Source organism: Conger conger, chromosome 5 (genome assembly GCF_963514075.1).
Source record: "Conger conger chromosome 5, fConCon1.1, whole genome shotgun sequence".
Taxonomy (NCBI): Eukaryota; Metazoa; Chordata; class Actinopteri; order Anguilliformes; family Congridae; genus Conger; species Conger conger.
This window is the reverse complement of record NC_083764.1, coordinates 31,790,719-31,813,992: the sequence shown is the minus strand read 5'-3', so window position 1 is coordinate 31,813,992 and position 23,274 is coordinate 31,790,719. Positions and strand designations below refer to the sequence as shown.

At 40.6% G+C, this 23,274-nt stretch overlaps 1 protein-coding gene across 1 annotated transcript in view; it reads right to left on the bottom strand.

Moving 5' to 3' along the window:
• Positions 1-3,287: 3,287 nt before the first annotated feature.
• Positions 3,288-23,274, bottom strand: part of cpsf2 (cleavage and polyadenylation specific factor 2) — a 60,098-nt gene continuing 40,111 nt past the window's right edge. The window contains exons 9-15 of the mRNA XM_061242375.1: positions 22,405-22,505; positions 14,901-15,104; positions 14,275-14,427; positions 11,597-11,822; positions 6,727-7,038; positions 4,668-4,802; positions 3,288-4,121 (exon numbers count right to left, since the gene is read on the bottom strand). Of these exons, the coding sequence (XP_061098359.1) occupies positions 4,029-4,121; positions 4,668-4,802; positions 6,727-7,038; positions 11,597-11,822; positions 14,275-14,427; positions 14,901-15,104; positions 22,405-22,505 (1,224 nt within the window). The 3' untranslated portion in view covers positions 3,288-4,028. The remainder of the gene's footprint in view (positions 4,122-4,667; positions 4,803-6,726; positions 7,039-11,596; positions 11,823-14,274; positions 14,428-14,900; positions 15,105-22,404; positions 22,506-23,274) is intronic.

The window sequence follows — 23,274 nt, the reverse complement described above, 5'->3', positions numbered from 1 at the left end:
TTAGGGTATGTCTGTGTATATGTGTGTATATGTATATGTATATATATATATATATATATATATATGTATATGTATATGGCCTGTAATCAATACATCACATGTATGCTGCTTGTTATCAAATCAAATGAACCTAGAACATTTCATTACAGCTGAGCTTATGAAAATGCAAGAAACCAGTGAAAACTGTGAGCAAAGAATGCAAAGAATGCACCAGGCTAAAGAAATACACTTACTCACTTAGAAGAGAACATTAATCAAATATTAAAGTATGATATGTAACCTGTATAGTTTCAAACTGATTAACTGCTAATTTGGGCTAGAAATACACAGTGACCCATATGTAACCTGAGTGGAAAAATACAGAATGATGTGTATGCTTAAAAAACCATGGAAATATACAAAATTACATGTTTGTTAGAAAGCAGTTTGCGGGGGCAGGGGTGTCCTGAACTTGAGGACCTTGGGGGATTTGCCACAATGATGTTTGCACCTGTTTTAGGAGGAGTTAAGATAAGAACAGTGTGGGTGATTTGCCACAATGATGTTTTCACCTGTTTTAGGAGGAGTTTTAGGAGGAGGTAAGATAAGAACAGTGTATAAAATGGGTGTAAAAATGACATTCGAGGTCCATTTTTCTGATTTTCCTGAAGAGCTTGCCTCGTGAAGTTGTTTTTCAACAAATTAGAGATTGGACTTAGAATTCAGTCGTTTTCCTAGACACGACTGCCTAGACAGATTAGAAAAAACAGAATGCTCATTTTTGGTGATATTGTCCTCAAATTTGAAAGGGGATTTGTCCAGTGTTGTGACTTGGCTCCATTGGGTTTCTAAGTGCACAAGCCACAGTTAAAATAATCTGTATTCAGTCAAAAAGACAGTTTGAGTTTACTGTAATTTTGTTTCAGTAATAGTTGGATCCAAGACTCTTGGAAAACAAACCCCAAAGGGTTACCTTTCAGAAGAGACCAGGATTATGTCTAGTGAAAAGGGTTCAAGAATAGCAACCATTTATTTTTGGTATGTCATTTTTAAACTTGTGCCTTGAAAAGGATGCTATTTAAAGGAGCACTGTCACTGTAGCCGTTTCCTAAATATGGGGCAATCCTTTACAAAACAAACATGTCCAGTGACATCACTCGACATGTTTGGCTTGAATCTCCAGCCTGCGTTACAAGGAAACGGGAACTCAAACTCCACCCTTGAATGCAGAGACTAGTTTATGGATGGCCACCCATCCAGGCAATCGCATGACAATACAGTAACGTTAGCACACTGAACCTACCTTGGCTAGCTTGAGCGATGTGAGGACAGCGCTGACGTTGCGGTGTTACGGCATGGCTCCACTGCAGCAATCGACGTCAGTAATCGCTATCATTTTGACATTCTACCTACTCAACAGGCTACTGTTATGTTTTGCGAGGTCAACGATGCTCTGGTTCAGTTGTAACCAGATTATTTTGACAGAATGGGGCTAGCTCACTAGCTAGCTAAATTACAGACGGTGATGATGTAGCCGATGTGAATAGCCACCCACTTTATAATTTATATTGTTAACGAAGAAGAAACAAGCAGAACTACATTTCTCATGAAATGCAATTCACTATATGGGAATGAACCTCAGCAATTCTCTAACTTTGACATTGCCATCAAACATGATGCCCTTGCTACAGTGGAGGACAGTGTCCGATGGCTGCAGTGGAGCCGTGCCGTTAAGAGGACAAGCTTTTCGCTTTTCGAGCTCGTCCTCAGCAGTCTGTCTCTCGCAATAGTTCCTCTGTAAATTCAGGTTCAAAATTGTAAGGTTGTATTTATTCGTCAAAATTGAAAAGCTTGTCCTCTAAATTGGCGAAGTCAGAACTGTCCGTCATATCACTCAGGGTAGCGCCAAGTTCGATTCTGTAATATTTGTATGTTACAGGAGATGATCTTTAAATCAAGGCAGTAGGCAGTTAAGTTAGCAAATGTTGCTAAACTATCAGAATGTTCACCAGTCTAAATTTATAGGCTGTAAAATATCAACTTGGAATTGCAAGAGTTGCACTGTATGATTAAGAACATTGGTTTTATATACTAATAATAAGCAGTTTGCAGTTGATTCCTATTCTATAGACAAGGGTAAGCAGCAGTAAATATAACGTTACTTGTAACAGGTCAGAACTAATGCTGCAAATTGAATTCGCCAATATGCATTATGCTGTATGGACTAGCATTAATAAACTCTGTTGTCCTTCATATGATAATAAATGTAACTTGGGCTACGAAAAGTAGCTTTAAACACTAAAACTGTGAAATAATGAAATTGAGTGCTGCATTTAGCTTTGTCATTTAACGTTAGTGACGTCAAAGTGTAATTTTGCTGGGACTTTGCCCTCGTTCTCTCTTTTAAGCTCTTTGCTATGAGTGTCTAGTACAGTTCAATTGCTTAGAGATGTTGATTGAAAGTGGGATGCATATATACAGTACTGTGCAAAAGATTTAGGCAGGTGTGAAAAAATGCTGTAAAGTAACAATGCTTTCAAAAATAGAAATGTTAATAGTTTATTTTTATGAATTAACAAAATGCAAAAAGTGCAAAGTGAGTGAACAGAAGAAATCTCAATCAAATCAATATTTGGCTGTCAGCTCAGAATTGGCAGAAGAAGAATTGCGGCCAAAAAGCCATACCTCCGACATGGAAACAAGGCCAAGTGACTCAACTATGCACAAAAACACAGGAACTGGGGGAGCAGAAAAATGGCAGCAGGTTCTCTGGACTGATGGGTGACATGGCTCAGGCAGTAAGAGCAGTCGTCTGGCAGTCGGAGGGTTGCCGGTTCGATCCCCCGCCTGGGCTGTGTCGAAGTGTCCCTGAGCAAGACACCTAACCCCCAAAAGCTCCTGATGAGCTGGTCGGCGCCTTGCATGGCAGCCAATCGCCGTCGGTGTGCGAGTGTGTGTATGAATGGGTGAATGAGAAGCATCAATTGTACAGTGCTTTGGATAACGGCGCTATATAAATGCCAACCATTTACCATGAGTCAAACTTTGAAATATATGGCTGTTTTGAAGGCATTTTGTTCGCTGTTTTGAAGGCAAAGGGTGGTCACACCAAATATTGATTTGACTTATGATTTTTCATCTGTTCATTCACTTCTTCTGTTCATGCATTTTGTTAATTGATAAAAAATAAACAATTAACATTCCTATTTTTGAAAGCATTCTTATTTTACATAATTTTTTCACACCGGCCTAAAACTTTTGCACAGTACTACATATATAAATATATATATAGATGGAGATACTGTATATACACTCAGCAACCACTTTATTCAGTAGGCCTGTACACCAGCTTGTTAATGGCAATATTTAATCAGTCAATTATATGGCAGCAACTGAATGCATAAAAGCATGCAGAGGTGTGATTGTTGGTGCCAGTGTCTTCTCTTGTGGGAGGCAAGGTGTGAAATAAAAATGAAGCAGTGACCTGGATGGGATGGTGCACTTGGTGCCAGAGATTAACTGAAGTTCACCTGAAAAAAGTATTCCAACAATTAAATTAAATTTCTACAGTGTGAGCAAATGCTGAGAACATGAGAATGTGCACTGAGACACAGTGGTTTATAAACATGAAAAATAGAATTATATAAAACAAACAAAAAAAAGGTCAAAGGGGAAAAAAGCTAGGCAAGCACCCGAGGTGAATTTCATGAAAATACAGCCATAACAAGTCAGTCTAACATCCTTAAACAGATCCCTCTTCTTATAAAACATTGTTCACAGTGGTTTCATTCCAAATGTATATATATATATATTTTTTTAATTTTTTAATTTTTTAAAAAGAAAACCATTTGCTGAAGTTCCATGAGTTCAGAGTTCTCAGAAGAAAATTGTGCTTTAACAGGTTTCAGGATATCTGCAGCAACTGAAGACGAACAATATGAACAAAAAAACGAATCTTGAATAAGATGGCTGCAAACATCTCAACGGGTCCTGTGCCGTCATCACTGTCCACTATCACATTGAAATAGCCTCCTGTAACCTGCCTGTTCCTAAACCACAGCATATTGCTGGTAGAGCAGGTCACGGATTTTGTAGTAGTCATCACACAGACAGCCTTCTAGGCCAATTCGTCCAGCTTCTGTCTGAAAAACAAAAGGGCAAAATAATATTAATAAATTACATACATAAGCATTATGACATCAATTCTGAATTTCTAAATAGATTACCTCTGGCCACCTCTGATTGTGGAGCAGGGATGCTCTATAATCATGTAGTATAATCATGACATACAGGGCAGTGACACTTTTTGTACAGCCCATTGGAATTGAAATGCAGTGCAGGCTGTCAGCTTTAATTTGAGGGTCTTTTACATCCACACTGCAAACCGACGCACTACTGTTATCCTAATGTTTTATTTATCATTATTCCACCGGTTTTTGTCCCAGTTGGAGCTATCGACACGAAACCGTTGCCACTTGTAGTAGAGCTGCAAAATGGCATTGAGATTGAGGTTCAAAATTTGCGGTTTTAAATGGAAGTGCCAACCAATGCAAACATCAATATAATGGCACAATGACAAGCTAATAGATGTGTCAATGACAACACATTAACAACAACACAACACACGTTTTCAAAACAAACAAAATGCTATTAACCATAATTATTTACGCAACAGACTTGAAACTCACCCTGCGAACTGCAACCAGGTTGTTACAGACCAAAACTCCTCCCACAAACTCAGCCTGTATGCCTTCTCTCAGCAGAACCTGCTTAAAGTCCGACAGGCGAGGCTCATTGATGAAAACAGATTGATGACCTGGGATCTGTGAGGGAGGAAAAAAAAACAGTGGAAACATTGTGGTCACCAACCCTGTTCCTGGAGATCTACTGTCCTATAGGTTTTCACTCCAGTCCCAACAAAGCGTGCCTTGTTTAACAGCTTCAGATCTCATTGAGCTGCTAATTGGTAGAACCAGGTGTGGCAAATAAGGGTTGATGGGAAAACCTTCAGGACGGTAGATCTCCAGGAACAGGGTTGGTGACACTAAACCCCACACTCCCTTCTTTCCGGTTCTCCTAAATCGCTTCCCCCACTTTCCTGTTACCCAAAACCCGGCACCCTTCTTTCCTGTTACCCTTAAACCTGCATCCCTCTCATCAGTTTTCCTAAACCCAGGCTCCTGTTTACTGTTAGGCTAAACCCTGCCCCCTCTCTCCTATTACCTTATACCTTATACCTCCCACCTTCTCTTGGCCTATCACAATCCAAACCTTAACCCTCTTCTCATCCCACAGTTGTGTTCAAGAAAATAGCAGTAAAACATCAGTAACCTGATGAACCACTGTTATTAGTAGCAGTGATATTTCTGCATGGCAAATACACTACTACATCTACAAATAAAGTAATATAAAAAGAGCATACCCAACTGTCATGACATGTACGCTGCTTGTTCTGAGTAATTGACTCAGTGTTCAAAATAATAGCAGTGTGGAGTTTAACCAGATAATGAATTCTGTGAAAAAACAGGTGTCATTCATTGTCCTTTATTAATGAAGAAGGGAAGCAAATGTTTCACACATAAATTTCCTTCTAAACTGCTCAGGAAAATGGCCCGTTCCAAACTTTGTTCGAAGGAACAACGTAATTTCATTAAAAAGTTGATTGGAGAGGGGAAAACATACAAAGAAGTGCAGCAAATTATAGGATGCTCAGCTCAAATGCTTTAAAACGGCAACAAAAACCTGTAATAAGCAGAAGAAAACGAGCAACTACTGTTAAAACGGATGGAAGAATAGTCAGAATGGCAAAGATTCAGCCATTCATCAGCTCCAGAAAGATCAAAGATGATCTACAATTACCTTTAAGTGCTGTTACAGTCAGAAGATGTTTGATCGAAGCTAAGCTATCAGCAAGAGGCCCCCGTAAAGCACCATTGTTGAAAAAAGGGCATGTGCAGAATCGGTTAAAATGTGCCAAGGAACACATCGATTGGCCCAAAGAGAAATGGTGTAACATTCTGTGGACTAATGAGTAAAACAGTATGTGAGACGACCCCTGGGTACTGAATTCAAGCCACAGTACACTGTGAAGACAGTGAAGCATGGTGGCGCAAAAATCATGGTATGGGGATGTTTTTCATACTTCTGTGTTGGGTTCACATACCAGGGATCATGGATCAGTTTGAATACATCAAAATACTTGAAGAGATTATGTTGCCATATGCCGAAGAGGAAATGCCGCTGAAATGGGCGTTTCAACAAGACAACGACCCCAAACACACGAGTAACACCTTGGTTCCAGACAAAAAGGATTGAGGGCCAGCTCAATCCCTCAACCTTAGCCCCATTGAAAACTTGTGGGGTGACATTAAAAATGCAGTTTCTGAAGCAAAACAAAAAAATTCACAGGAACTTTGGAATGTAGTTTGTTCATCCTGGGCTGAAATACTGGTTTCTAGGCATCAGAAGTTGGTTTACTCGATGCAACGCAGATGCGCAGCAGTTATCAAAAACAATGGTTATGCAACTAAATATTAGTTCAGTAACTCAAAGTGAAGTTACATCTTGAAAAATGTATTCCACTACATTTGAAATAAGGAACTAAAGGCTATGAAAAAAAATATTTATTCACTTTTATTCATTTATACTTGATTCACTTTTTCTAAACGCATTGCTATTTATTTGAACACAACTGCACATACTTTTTGGCTTTTTTCTGAATAACCAACCATTTCCCCCAATCCATACCTCTTGTGATGGTAGTGGCTCAAGGGTGGGTATGACATCGCTCTCCTCAGACACTTCCTTGTCATCTTCTCCAAACAGGTTCTTCATGGCACGCTGTTGGGCCACGGCACTGTGGTCTGCCGTGAGGTTGGAAGTCACCTCCATGGGTAGCTCGCCCTCCTCTGCCTCCTCTTTCATCTCACCCTCCTCCACCACCACACCCGTATCCACCTTTATCACGCGCATATCCAGCACCCCATCAATCCAGGCCAGCTCTGTGTCCTTAGCCTTGCAGAACTGCAGTGAACTCACTAGTGAGTCCTTCAGTCGTACCTGCAGGACCAACACATGCCTTCAGAAACATAAACACACTGGGCTGTAAAGATTAACTGTCAATCATTATTCATTAAAATGACAGCAACTGAACACCCCCTTTGATGATTGCAAAGACCAAACTGAAAAAATTGAGTACAGGCCACTTTAAATTCTACAGGCACATCCAATATTCTCAAAGCAAATCACCCAAAGATGCTAAGCAAGACAAACATGAATGGCAAGCATCAAATCCTTAAATAGAAAACACATGTAGAGCAGTTATAATCAAAAACAATACTCATTGTAAGTGTAGGTTTATATATATATATATATATATATATATATATATATATATATATATATATATATATATATATACACACACACTGAGCACTTTATTAGGAACAGCTGTACACCTACTTATTCAGGCACTTATCTAATCAGCCAATGATGTGGCAGCAGTGCAATGCATACAATAATATAGATACAGGTCAGGGGCTTCAGTTATGGTCAGATCAATCACCAGAATGGGGGAAGATCTCAGTGATATGGACCGTGGCATGATTGTTGGTGCCAGGCTGGTTTGAGTATTTCTGTAACTGCTGATCTCCTGGGATTTTCACTCTTTAGAGTTTACTCAGAATGGTGGGGGAAAAAAAGAGCAATGAGCAACAGTTTTGCAGATAGAAATGCCTTGTTAATGAGAGACATCAGGGGAGACATCAGGGGAGAATGGCCAGACTGGTCAAAGCTGACAGGACGGTGACAGTACACAAATAACCACACATAAGAACAGCAGAAGAGCATCTCTGAACACACAACACATTATAACATAAAAGTGGATAGGCTACAGCAGTAGAAGTCTATAAAATAAGTCTAATAAATACCTAATAAAGTGCTTACAGACTGTATATCAGAGGAGGCTGGTTAATAGGGGTAGGGGAGGTAGGTTGTTTTATTCAGTGCAGTTATCTAGCTAACTCAGTAATCTTACTTTGCAAAATATCCCCTGAACGCTACTGTGAGGAAGGCAGCAGGGAGCAGTGTGAGAGAAGCAAAACATCTTGCACCTTTCTTCTCCATTAAGAGGATTACTGCAATGACAAGCAAATATTGTAGTGTTTTTTTCTTCCAAAATGTGAATTTATAATCCACAGGCAGAATAAATATACCAATTTATATTTAAGACTTAATTTTCTGTGGGGTGTCTCGGTGGCGCAGCCTGTAGAGCACTGACCGCATGCTCATTGCGAGCCGTGACGTCAGCGGTTCGAATCCGACCGTCTGACATTTGTCGCATGTCTTTCCCTCTCTCACTCCCATTCTTCCTGTCTCTCTATACTATACTGTCCAATAAAGCTGAAAAAGGCCGAAAAAATATCTCAAAAAAAAAAAAAAAAAAATCACTTAATTTTCTGGTGTTTTGTATTCATTTCAGATTTTCTTTCCTCTTTAAATTAGAGAGCATGAAACAAAATGCATGTTCCAACAACCCTGTAAGCCATTATTTTACCACTTAATATTTCTTTGACCATAAGAAAGTAGAGAAAAGTAGGCAGCACGCATAGAATAACATGATGCAGTGGGTTGGTGTTCCTCCTACCTCCTAAATTTTTTCAGCCACCAGCCTCCACTAATATATATGTATATATAAATAAAGAAATATACTCGAACACCTGGATTTTATATTGTAACCACAAAAGGTTCTTGCCACTTGGCAAGTAATTGAGAGGTGGATGACGGGAGTAATACCAGAAGTTCTTGGGCCTGAAGCAAAGGTTTGTGCAATTTGACCGAGTGAGTGTAGCTATACGCACAGGTCCAATATGTACCAGTTTAGTTTGGCTCGCACAACAGGTTCAAAATGCCACGGAGCCTTCGCCCATACAATAACTCAAAAGGGGAAAGCCCTCTGGAGGCTTGGGGAACCTCTCTTATGGGAAACAACAGGGGGTCAATTAGTTTATCGCAACTGCAGATATTGGTGGAAATGAACTTACAAATCATTGTCGCCAGTGTCTTACTGAACTGCTCCACCAGCTCCAACAGTGAGTTTGAGAGTGGTAGACGCTAGTTTAAACAGACCCTTTCAGTTACCGTGACATAAAAGATGTGCCTTGATCTGTGAGAATGCTTCCGGATACCGAGTGGCGTAGTCTACTATGACTAATACAAAGTGATACCCTTTTGTGCTCTGCCCTAATGGTCCGACAAGGTCCATACCAATCCTTTCGAAGGGGATCTCTATTAAGGGTAATGGGTGCAAAGGTGTGTCATTGAGAATGAGCTTTCATTCTCACCGTTTACAGACCACACCGAACAATTTACAGTGCATCCGGAAAGTATTCACAGCGCTTCACTTTTCCCACATTTTGTTATGTTACAGCCTTATTCCAAAATGGAATAAATTCAATTTTTTCCTCAAAAGTCTGCACACAACACCCCATAATGACGACATGAAAGACCTTTTTTGACCAAATTTATTACAAATAAAAAACTAAGAAATCACATGTACATAAGTATTCACAGCCTTTGCTCAATACTTTGTTGATGCACCTTTGGCAGCAATTACAGCCTCATGTCTTTTTGATTATGATGCCACAAGCTTGGCACACCTATCTTTGGGCAGTTTCGCCCATTCCTCTTTGCAGCACCTCTCAAGCTCCATCAGGTTGGATGGGGAGAGTCGGTGCACAGCCATTTTCAGATCTCTCCAGAGATGTTCAATCGGATTCAAGTCTGGGCTCTGGCTGGGCCACTCAAGGACATTCACAGAGTTGTCCTGAAGCCACCCCTTTGATATCTTGGCTGTGTGCTTAGGGTCGTTGTCCTGCTGAAAGATGAACCGTCGCCCCAGTCTGAGGTCAAGAGCGCTCTGGAGCAGGTTTTCATCCAGGATGTCTCAGTACATTGCTACATTCATCTTTCCCTCAATCCTGACTAGTCTCCCAGTTCCTGCCGCTGAAAAACATCCCCACAGCACGATGCTGCCACTACCATGCTTCACTGTAGGGATGGTATTGGCCAAGTGATGAGCGGTGCCTGGTTTCCTCCAAACATGACGCCTGGCATTCACGCCAAAGAGTTCAATCTTTGTCTCATCAGACCAGAGAATTTTGTTTCTCATGGTCTGAGAGTCCTTCAGGTGCCTTTTGGCAAACTCCAGACGGGCTGCCATGTGCCATGTGCTTCCGTCTGGCCACTCTACCATACAGGCCTGATTGGTGGATTGCTGCAGAGATGGTTGTCCTTCTGGAAGGTTCTCCTCTCTCCACAGAGGAACGCTGGAGCTCTGACAGAGTGACCATCGGGTTCTTGGTCACCTCCCTGACTAAGGCCCTTCTCCCCCGATTGCTCAGTTTAGACGGGCGGCCAGCTCTAGTCCTGGTGGTTCCGAACTTCTTCCATTTACAGATGATGGAGGCCACTGTGCTCATTGGGACCTTCAAAGCAGCAGAAATTTTTCTGTACCCTTCCCCAGATTTGTGCCTCGAGACAATCCTGTCTCGGAGGTCTACAGACAATTCCTTTGACTTCATGCTTGGTTTGTGCTCCGACATGCACTGTCAACTGTGGGACCTTATATAGACAGGTGTGTGCCTTTCCAAATCATGTCCAATCAACTGAATTTACCACAGGTGGACTCCAATTAAGCTGTAGAAACATCTCAAGGTTGATCAGGGGAAACAGGATGCACCTGAGCTAAATGTTGAGCTTCATGGCAAAGGCTGTGAATACTTATGTACATGTGATTTCTTATTTTTTTATAATCTCAAAAAAACTTTTTTCACGTTGTCATTATGGGGTATTGTGTGTAGAATTTGGAGGAAAAAAATGAATTTAATCAATTTTGGAATAAGGCTGTAACATAACAAGTGAAGCGCTGTGAATACTTTCCGGATGCACTGTACATGTACAAAAGACATCCTTCTTCCACTGGAGGATGCTGACTCGCTCAGCATGACCGAAACCCAGCATCTGTCATACAACTTTATAGATCAGGAACAATAAGCTCACAAGCCTGAATAACCATAGGCTAGGCAACTGCACAAACCTGTATCGTTTGTTTCCCTGATGAACTAAAGTGGAAATACACCATCAAACTCCAAGAAAAGGGTCCATTTCTAGCATATCAAAAGTGCATGGGGGTGGAGGACAACATGTTTACCATTTGCTTGTTATGCAAAAGCATAAATCATGTCACATGGAAAATCATTTTACAAATAGTTCATAAAAATAGCAGTTAGACCCTATAATATGCATACATCTACAAAATTGCTATTTAATCAGTATGGAACACAAATCAAAAGCCTTTGTCTGTTATTAGATTTTGTCTAAAGATCTGAAACGTCAGTGAATAAAAAAATGAAGGAAATCAAGAAGGGGGCAAATATTTTTGCATGGTACTGTACATACAAGGCATTTTAGCTACACAAACACATGTAAACATGAAACACAACTCAGCTATACAAACATTTGCCAACACAGAAATACAAATCTGTCTCCCACTGTTGGCATGTTTGGGATGGCTTTGGGATGAGTAATACCAGTTGGTAACGGGCAAATATAAACGCACCTGATAGATGTGCGTTTCACTGGTGGCGTCCACGGTCTCCTGCAGCTTGGGTGTGTATACCTTGATGTCCTTCCCACTGAAGGCCTTGCAAGACTCGGCCAGGTCCAGGCTAGCTTCAGGAGGCCCATGCACAATCACTAATTGCCTTGGCTTCATCTGGTTTATAATCTTCTTGATGGAGTCTCCATCCGAGCGACCCTCATAATCGATGTATGCAATTCTGGCTCTGTGAAAAATAAGTCACAAGAACACACTTTTGTTCTCTCTAAATTTTATTTTCTCCTTCCAGGACTCCAGACTGCTACTTTCTTGGCAGTGTGAGAACATTTTTGTTCAATACACTACAGTTCATCAATTTCCTGACAGGATAATGCAAATTTCTTAACTTCACTTCCACGTGAGGTGTAGCCTACCCATGACCATCAAAAAGTGATTCAGCAGATAAAATAAAAAGGTTGAGAACCACCGATAGAACTTCAATGTGCGATGCCACATCACAAAATTTGGTGATTGTGTCTGGAGCCCTGGCTTAGGATGCACATTTCTTACTTTGTTCTGGGTTATTCAAATAGGGTTAAGAAAGCCTAATATGGATGCTTCCGAATACACATCACAAACAATGTGACCTTGACTCATCTATGCTGGAGGACAACCTGCCCATAGAACTATGTATTTTTCCACCAAAAGTATTGTTTTTTTATATCTCAGGTCAATAACAAAGCATATAAATACAGCCATAACACAGATTAATTATTACCCACCAGAGAGAACAAAATTGAAGGTTGTCAACATAAAGAAGAGCAAGGTATATTTGCAATATAAGTGAACAATCTTACACCAGAAAAAAATGAATATATACAAGTTTGTCCGGATCACTTTGTCACTGGTAAGTTTAATGCGTTCTATCATATAACTTCCTCATTCAAGGTAGCCAGTGAGCTGACCAGTTTTACTGAGTGTAAAGTCCAAACTAGGTTGGGACTTTATGAGGCATGAGGTAGCAAAATCAGCTAGAAAATGTTGTGGATGTGCAATAATTGCCCCCTCAGTTTTGTTTGTCTTTTACAACATAACACTTGATTTCAACTCTACATTACTTTGTTTATCGATTGAATATTCATAGGTGATGGATTGTGAGATGACATCATCTGACAGTTAATACATGACTACTTGTCATTGTATTCTGTTTTGTGTTGATCATTTAAGTGCTTCAATTTAAATGGCATGACCATAGTGATTGGTTGTCAATTTAAACCTGTTTAACAGGCTGCCTATATCTGGCTGTGTGATGTGTTCAGTGTTTATCACCTCAAAATGGCCTTGGTCAATAGGTAAAGCATAGCACTAACGGGTTCGATTTCCACCTGGGGTGATAGTGGGTTTGTTTCACCAAAAATTGTTAAAGGAACAATTGGTAATTTCAGACTTACAGACAAGAGACAAGAGAAGAATAGCAGCAACAAATGCCTTCAAAACACAACACTGTTTATCCCTCCCGCTTCTCTGTAAACGCACTGATGTTGAAACACCATTGGCTATGGCAATTTCAACCAATGAGCTTGAATTATTGTACAGCTATACAATGTTTTTATACAGAGTGGAAGGTCGTCAACTGTATATTTTAAAAGGCGCATTTAAGGACAATAAACACAGCCAGAGGGCGAGTCAACATGTCAGTGAGCCCTTTTCAATGATAGGAAGGGATTGGTCTTGTAACAATGTTTTAACACAAAAATCTTACCTATTGTACCTTTAAGTGTTTATACCATTTAAGGCATTTTTAATCATGAAAAAACTGGTTTAGGCAGCATGCTGTGGCTGATTGGCAAATATACACACTCACAGGGCACTTTATTAGGGACACTATACTAATACTGAGGAGGACCTCCCTTTGCTCTCAAAACTGCCTCAATTGTTCATGGCATGGATTCTACAAGATTTTGAAAACATTCCTTTGAGATTGTGTTCCATGTTGACATGATTGCATCACACAATTTCTGCAGATTTGTCAGCAATATCCCCAAAGTTGTTCTATTGGATTCCACTTTTGCTTGGAAGTAGCCATTTGAAGATGGGTACATTGCGGTCATGAAGGGCTGCACATGGTCAGCAACAATGTTTAAATGCCCTACCATCTGTAAGCCTCAGCAAAAATCGAGATTCATCAGACCAGGCTACATTTTTGTAGTTTTCAACTGTCCTGTTGTGGTGAGCCTGTGCCCACTGCAGCCCCTGCTATCTGTTCTTAGCTGACAGAAGTGGAAATTGCATGAGGCCCAATCATCACAAACACCAATACACACTTCAATAATGATTTTGTTGTATTTTGGCAAGCCGATTGTTTGGCCTATGTCTGTGTTTTTATTTCTAATTTCTCAGCATTTTACAATGGCTTCCTTAACTTTCATTGGCACTCAGGCACTCATGTTGACAAACACCAATAACAAATTAGAAAGGCAATCAAAAGCCTAGAATCATGGCAAGATACTGAAAGCTCCTTTATACCTACACTAAGGAAGCAAATGAACACACCTCACAAAACTGAAACATCAGTGAAACTATTGGCACCAACAAGTAGACGTGACAGTCTGTCTTACCTCAGACCCCTATGGTCTGAATAAAAACACCAACTCCTTATGAACTCCTCATGGAGTCCATCAAAAAGTGGGAAGACTCACTTGATCTCGATGGTCTCCGTTGTGGACGTGCATTTGGTAGGGACATCAGAGAGGTCCTGATCTATGGATTCATCTCCATTTGCCATTCCTGATTCTAGTTTGCTCTTCTCCTCTTCTGTGGCCTGAAGTTCTGGAACCAAGAATTCCTCTGGTCTGGAATGTTATCAGAGCATTTGCAAAGGATCTATTCATTTTAGCTCCCCCTGTGACCATATAGATTATGGTGAGAGATGGTCATTGACTTAGAATACTAGAGATGAGAGAATGAGGCTTTGTGAATCCCAGTATGGGTGGAGCAACCACATACTCTCAACCACCAAATTAGTAAGAACTAATTAGTGTACTTTATACAAGAACCACTTTAAAACTTTTATTTTATTGGGGCGTCCAACTATTGAAGAATATCTCCTGCAAGATTTGTGACCTGTTACAACCCATTCTGGGTCCATGGAACCTCAACCAGAAGATTTACCAGTATAGCTAAAACCTATGATCATTTCAAGTCAGTGAGTAACTGCTTACAGGTTTGGTAATATCTTGCTTTAAACAAATGGGAAGACAACACTCTGTACCAAAATACTATAACAGTACAATCTCCAGCATTGATGAAAGGCATGACGACATACCGGATAATCTCCCCATACTCGTCCCACTTGATTCTCTCTTCGTGCGTTGGAAACATGGGGTAGGATTTCTTAGCCTGCTTGAAGAAGCTGCCCTTCCGGCCCCCTTCACCCTTCATCATCAGGTCATGGTGCTTGGTCTTTGTCACCGCTGGCTGCTCTAGGTCATCCTCCAGGTCACTGTCATCGCTTGAGTCCACATCCACCCTGTGAGGGTACACTGACAAGTGATTTTACATCCGCGTTCTCTCTCTCGCATGTGGCATATTTTCAACGAATCCAGACCTCAGAAAACTCGTAGTTTTCATGGTCCTACCTGAATGCACGTGTACAAGTCTGTAAGTACTCTCTACCTAGACGCATTCACATGTACATTTTTACCTACATATTACATACATGAGAAAAAAGATGGCATAGAATAAACACAGATAATCTATATGTTATGCTAAAACATATAGGAAAGCGATACTTTTATTTCAATAATTTATTCTCATGTTTCAATGTTTTTAAGTAATCTTTTTTTTCTTAAAAACATAGGTGTCAAAATTATTGGCATCCCCAAAATGACTGTGAATACTGCCACACAATTGGCTGATTAGATTAGATTACATTAATAAGTAGGTCTCGTTGAGTATATCCAATAATATTTTTTGTTAGCTAGCTAGCCAAGTTAAGATAAATGCATAATGTGCTTTTGAAAGCAAACTAGCTAGCTAACATTATCGATAATGTCCCCTTATGAAAGCAAATCTCCTTGCTAGCCAACGTTAGCGTTACATCTCATTCACATTGAAACAAGGTGGTAATTATTCTGACAGGGGAGGGGCAATGCCATGTGCAATAATACCTACTGTAAAGCACGATAAAATGACATACAGAAGCATAGGCTATTCACTTCCTTTGAGGTGAACATTTTTCATCACAGAACACGTTTAATTGCGGAAAATGGCACGAAAGACTGGACTTTTGCATGCCTTGAGGGAGAGTGGAGCGGACACGGACGAAGTGCGGTGTCATTTTGAACAACGAAAGGCTTAGGATGAACTTCTTTACATTACATTACATTAATGGCATTTGGCAGACGCTCTTATCCAGAGCGACGTACAACAAAGTGCATACCCATACCCATTTACAATCATATTGGTAAATATGTGTGCTGTATTGTAACTTCTCTCTGTGTTCGTCTAAATATTCAGTAATGTGCGTTTGTAAGTTCCCACTGAACAATTCTAAGCAAAATAATGCCTCTGTGTTTTTGTCATAGACGTAGGCTAGTCAAGAGGCATCTTTGTAAAGAGGCATCTTTGTTTGTAGGCTAAATGATGTAACTGTCACATTTCTGAACAATTTTTGTTTTTAATTTATTTTGAGAGATGAAGATGCAGAAGAAACACCAAGTACGCCACCAGCTGAGGAATTCTACCTGTACCACGTGCAAGCAGAGGGAAGCAGCACTTTATCTGGAGGTTTAACACATGGCTACAAAATTTTTGTAGGAGAGAGGGGTACAGGTTTATGGGGCATTGGGACTTGTCCGTGACAGGCTGCACCTGAACTGGAGGGGAACCATTGCACTGGGTCAGCATATGTTTAGGGTGGCACAGGATTATTTAAACAAGGGACTTGGGGGGCAGGGAGGATAGGGAGTGAAATGGGCAGGGAGGAACAGACTGCCCAGACGGAAACAGCAAAGGCTACATGTAATGGTGAGAGCAATAACCAAATCTTTTTAGGGCAAAAATCAAGTAATGGTGGCTTGGGACAGCGGGGAGTGAGAGAACAGGAAAGGATGTGTAGAAGCAACAAACTGAAATGTCTTTCTTTAAATGCTAGAAGCATAAAAAATACGTTTTTGGAACTTGAAGCAGTTGTTATTAGTGGGGGCTATGACATTGTAGGGATTAGAGACATGGTAGTATGTGCAGATTATTCAATTTAATTGAAAATGTATCAAAACAAAACAAACTGAAAACAATAATCGTATCATTAGAGACAGAATCTGGAAGTTTTTATTTGGAACACTGCACAAATTTGTTTTCGGAGAATCGTTCATTCACTGGATAAGAATTCTGTATAGTTCACCAATGGCCACAGTTGTTACTAATGGATTCACAGCGGAGTTTCACACTGCACAGGGGTACCAGGGAAGGATGCCCACTCTCTCCATCGCTATTTGCTCTGTTCACCAAACCCCTTGCTGCTGCAATATGTCAAAACAACAGCATCAAGGGGATCCAATCCCTCAACACTCACCACAAGATTAGTGCTTCTTTACCTACAAGAACCATCAAACTCTCTACAAGAAACCATCAAGCTCATTAATTCATTTCCGACTGTGCTATAAACTGGACAAAATCAACAATTTTACCCATATATAGTGATGACTGGAATGCTGCAGCTCAAAACCCACCCTTCCCCATTCCATCCATCCATCCATTATCTTAACCCGCTTATCCTGAACAGGGTCGCAGGGGGGCTGGGCATAAATGAGTGAGTGAGAGAGAGACACTTTCTTGTTTCTGCACTGGCTCCCCCAAGGCCTTCGGTACTCCAGTCCGAGGCTCGGGCGGCCTACCCCGTGGCGAGAGACGTATTACCGTATTACAGAATAATAAAATGTCAATCCTGACCTCTTTACACTGCGAAAGTTGTAAAAGTTTAAATGAGAGGATTGCAGTTCTGGAAGGACGAATCTCCATCTTGCACTCCATTAAAGACGACGAGCTGTTCCTCGATTCATTTATGGAACCCCGTGGAACGGATGCTGCTGTTTCGCTGCTTCGCCCCGAGGCCGAGCTCCCCGTGGGGAGGATTGGTCACAGCTAGGGGCTAAGCCAAAGAACTGCAGCACTCCAGCTTCCACAGCTAATGCTGCTTGGATTACTGTCCCGACGGGCAGCCGACAAGGAAAGCGCACCTCCTTACCCCCAGTCCCAGAAGAGTTGCGGCTGACGAACACCTTCCAAGTGTTGGACGGAGTCACTCAGCCCTGGGAAGACCCCCAAGAAAACAATACTTCGGACCTACATGTTGCTTGCGGTTTGAGTGAGCCTGGCTCCACTCGAGTGACACTCTCCTCCACTCAGAAACCAGACCGGCGGTCTTCACACCGGGCAGCGACCCTGGTCCAATGCGGAGTCCTCCCAGGTCTGATGTTGCGGCCCAAGCTACCGGGCCTAATGCTATCGCTCCCGTCATCTATTAGCCGGGTTATTGTACACGTTGGGACAAATGACACCGCTCGTCAACAGTCAGAGCTAATGAAAAAAGATTTCAAGGACATTTTTAAGTTTTTAAATGACTGTGGAAAGTCCGTCTTTATATCTGGTCCTTTGCCTATGCTGGGGGGGAGAGCAGAACGTTTCAGCCGAATCCTCGGTCCTCCAGTCCGCTTGCAGAAGAAATAACATAGGTTTTATCGACAATTTTAACCTATTTTGGAATCGGTTCTCCTTTTTTACGGTGGACGGAATCCATCCAAACAAGCTGGGCTCACGTGTGCTTACTGCAAACATTCTACATGCTGTGCACTGTGCCAAAGATTATGCCCCACGTGACTGACAACCAAATCGGGACAATCCTTTCCCTTCCAGAGTCAAAACACAGCCTATTGATGTGATCCCCCCCCTTCTGTTCTAATGTGTTTACTGCAGGTATCCCTATTCCTGTTCGTGTGACCAATAGGCCTAGATTGTCTGACCCCCTACCGTCGTGATAGTCAGGCTTTCCGTGGTATACGAGTGCTCTGTCCAGTTGCACATATCTTAAATTCTCCCTCCCCCAGTGTCGATTCAGCTGTTACTCAACAGGTAAACCTTCGCATGGCTCTAATAAATGCAAGGTCAATAGTAAATAAAACATTTTTATTAATCTTCCGGGGATTGGATTTTATGTTCATTACGAAAACCTGGCTCCATGCTGACGAATATTCTCTGAACTCCTTCCCCCTGACTGTTCATTCCTCAGCTCCCCTCGCACCACTGGTAACGGTGGAGGCATAGCCTCAGTGTTTAGATCTAATCTCATGTGCCGACTGTGTCATTCCACACCTAGTTACTCTAGTTTTGAGTTGCAGCTCTTTGAAATGAACCTGTCCTCCCCGGTGCTCTGCGCTGTTGCTTATCGTCCGCCAAAATGTAACACTGACTTCATTAATGATTTTGCTGACTTTTTGTCGGGGATCATAGTTAAATATGACCATATTTTAATTTTAGGTGATTTTACTGTCCATGTGTGCTGTGAATCAAAACCTTTAACCAGGGAATTTCTGCACTTAATTGATTCTTTTAATCTCATCCAATCTGTATCTGGCCCGACACATGAAAAGGGACACACATTGGATCTTGTCTTATCATTTGGTCTATCTGTTTCTGTAAATGAAATCTGTACAACAGCATGTATCTCAGACCATTTACCTGTCCTGTTTACATCTTCTATCCCTTGCGCGGGAATCAAATCACGCGCCTCCGCACGCAGTTTGCGCTCGATCAACCAGTCGACCGCATCACAGTTCTCTGATATTTTCAGCGTCTCCTCGATTTGTGCGCTGGATGCGAACTGTGCTCTCAGTGCTGAGGAGCTTATCTCCATGTTTGATTTTACATGTTCTGAAATACTGGATTCTGTTGCTCCTTTTAGGCTTAGACGCACCAAAGCACTTTCAGAGCCGTAGCTTAATGATGATTCCAAAAACACCCACAAGCCTCGGGTTCTTTTTAATTTAATTTTTAATTTTTAATTCCCTTATTAACCCCCGTGATGTATCCCCCATCATATCTTTACCCACACTGTGAAAATGTTCTTACATTTTTCATTGAGAAGGTCTCTACTCTCAGGCTAGCCCACACGAGTGTTAACACATTGAGTGTTACCATTGACCCTGCTCCATCTCTGTGCATTTTTGACCAGTTTGAGCCTATATCCCTCCCTTCGCTCTCAGATACAATTAAGCATCTGCGGCCTACATATTGCGCCTCAGACAGCATCCCCTCTCGTCTTCTCAAAGAAGTTTTGTGAGTTTGTGCTAGCGTATTATTGCTAATCAATACCTGTCTCAGTTCAGGATGTGTCCCAGCTGCATTCAAACATGCTGTAGTGCAACCACTGCTCAAAAAGAAAAATCTTGACCCCTCAGTTCTCTCTAACTTTAGGCCCATCTCCAAGTTACCTTTTTTGTCTAAAGTATTGGAGAAAGCAGTTTTTATTCAGTTACAATCATTTTTAGATAAAAAAGACATCTGTGAAAAGTTTCAGTCTGGTTTTAAACCTCGGCACAGTACTGAAACTGCCCTTTTATGAGTTTTTAATGATCTGATAATAACTACAGACTCTGGTGAGCCTGCTATCCTGGTGCTCTTAGACTTGACAGCGGCATTTGACACCGTGAATCATGAGATTCTTTTATCTCGCCTTGAACACTGTGTGGGTATTAAGGGGGCTGCCTTGGAGTGGTTTCGGTCGTACCTATTGGACAGGAGTTTCTCTGTCCATGTGGAAGATTACTCCTCAGATACAGCCCCACTCACTTGTGGAGTCCCCCAGGGCTCTATTCTAGGTCCTATTTTATTTTCTTTACATATGCTGCCCCTGGGGTCAATTTTCAGGAAGCATAACCTTTCTTTCCATTGCTATGCTGATGATGTACAGATTTACTTACCTGTAAAATCTCAATGCAAGAAGTCACTGCAGCTTTTACTTGCATGTCTTAAAGACTTAAAAAACTGGATGGATGCTAACTTCCTGCATTTAAATGAAAATAAGACAGAGGTCATTATGTTTGGACATCCAGCTCAATTGGAAGACATTGTTGGTGCTCTGGGCCCCCTGGCCCCCAAAAATGTTCCTGCTGCGAAAAGCCTTGGTTTCACCTTTGACAGTGCCTTTAAACTTGAGAAGCAAATTAGTGCTGTTGTCAAAGCTGCCTTTTTTCAGTTAAGACAAATAGCCAACTAGCACCTACGTACTTGTCTGAACTCCTCAATATGTATACCCCAGCTAGATCACTCAGATCATGCAATCAGCAACTTTTGGATGTCCCTATGTCGAGGAGAGCTAGGAGGGGTGACCGGGCCTTTGAGGTAGCTGGCCCCAAGCTGTGGAACAGCCTACCGCCACATATTAAATCTGCCAAAAACATAGATGTTTTTAAATCCTTGTTAAAAACCCACCTTTTTAGTGAGGCCTTCATGTCAGACATAAATGGGAAATCAAGATCATGTATTTCATTTTATTTCATTTTATTTCATTTTATTTCATTTTATCTTTAATTTTATTGCCTGGTTTTGTACAGCACTTTGGTCAACCATGGTTGTTTTAAATGTGCTTTATAAATAAAGTTTATTATTATTATTATTATTATTATTATTACTTCTGCCAGAGTTGTTTCACCTAAACTTCACTCCATTAATAAACACAATGACTCCGACCCAGCCCTCCACTAAATGGTTCAACTCACTGAACTCAATCAAATTGGTCACATTACAGAAACACAAAACTCAAGGAGGATTAGAAGTTTCCAGAATTATTATCTGGCAAATCAACTACAATATATCACCAACTGGATTCATCCAAACCAACTGAACAACTCATGGTTAGAAATAGAATAATCACAATGTAAAGACATTTCAGTATCTGATTTAGGCTACCATTTCTCAGCACCACAATAAAACATAACAACAACATAATTTCAAAAACCCAAACAGCCTAGTGGAAAATCAGCAAAATCTTCAAATCTACAATGAAACCCTGTAAATACTCTCCAATATGGCACAACCTTGACTTTCTACTCAACAAAAAATTCATTACTTTTCAGCATTTGGTCCAGAAGTTCAATATCGGGAGAAAGAATAATATCTTCAGTACCTCCAATTGAAGTCTGTTCAAAAATCAATATATCAAATAACAATTTACTCCCACCCCCAATAGTAGAAGAAATCAGCAAAATATCCAACCCAAGGAAAATTCTTTCGAGATTATATAAACTAATATCCACCGTAGACTCAACAATTTCCATCCCAATCAAAGCATGGGAAAAAGATGGGATCCACCGAAACTCATCTTGTTTGGACAACTGGTTTGGACCTAATATTGAGTGAAGCAGTGCAAAGACATTCATAAAGTACAATGCAATAATGCGTATATACAAAGTTAAAATATGCTTGTGTGCTTGCATCATAGTTGCTAAAAAATTTATAAAGCGCAAGATTTCACCATAAGATTTCCTTTTAAATGTAATTTGTTTATATTTCCATATTTTATAAATTATATAATTTATACTTTCAGATAAAATAATTTTTCTCAGGCTCATAAATTCTTTCAAATGTACTGTCAAAATATATTGTTTATTTCTATCGTACAAAATAGCCACACATCTAACATAGATATTACGCATATTACAGTGCAGTTATTTCGACCAGAAGTGTTAAACTAAAATGTAGCATCTAGTGAGTGCTTGATACAGGTATCAAACTGTATTGTATTGAGTTGTGGAACTCAGGTGCTCACTCACTCTTTAGCTTGTTCAAGTTTTTTAGCAGCCTCTTTTTTCAGCTTTTCTTTTTCAAGGTATTCTTCAAGTTCACGGCCTTCCAGCTTCATCCGTTTCCTAATCTGGTTAAGAAAGAACAAAACATGAAATAACACATTATTGAGTGCTCCAGAATGAATCTTTGCAATGTCCATTTTATTTCATCTGAAACAATCTGGAAAAGGATTCAATGCATATAGTTCGAGCACCTTGTATTATCAACCGGCTACTTGTGAAAATGGCAAAATGTAAACAGGTCAAAAATGACCTGAGACTTGACTCGGACTCGTCAATAAGGACTCGTGAACTGCTACACGGCATCATGAAAATGACAGTGACACAGCCAATGATTATTTTTCTATTATTTATATGAAAGATATTCCTTAGTTAAAACACACCCAATGTCATTTTACGCACCACACTGTGCGCCTTTTATTTGCAACTATAGCAACACCCAATGCTGAATTTCTTGCATAGCTTGCTAAGAGTACAGTTCCGCATGTTGTTCCGCTTTTGAGTTTAAATAATTCAGGCTAAATGATTAAACTAGCAAACTAGCAAAATGTGGAGAATTTAAATAAAAGATGCGGGAGCAACCACGTCAAATTTCAACAGACATTTGAAAATTCGGAAAGGTAAGTCAGTTTACCAGCACCGGAGCTGATCCCACTGCTGTTGCATTAACGTAACTTGGCTAAACTGTTGTGTTGGCCAAATGACGCGTTTCAGACTCAGTATATAATGTTCATGTCACAGTTTAATCAGCATAACAGAAGCGCATACTTTCTTATTTTGTTGACTGGCAAGTTCCAGCGATGTTGGCTTTCATTTCAAATGGTTGATCTTGAAATG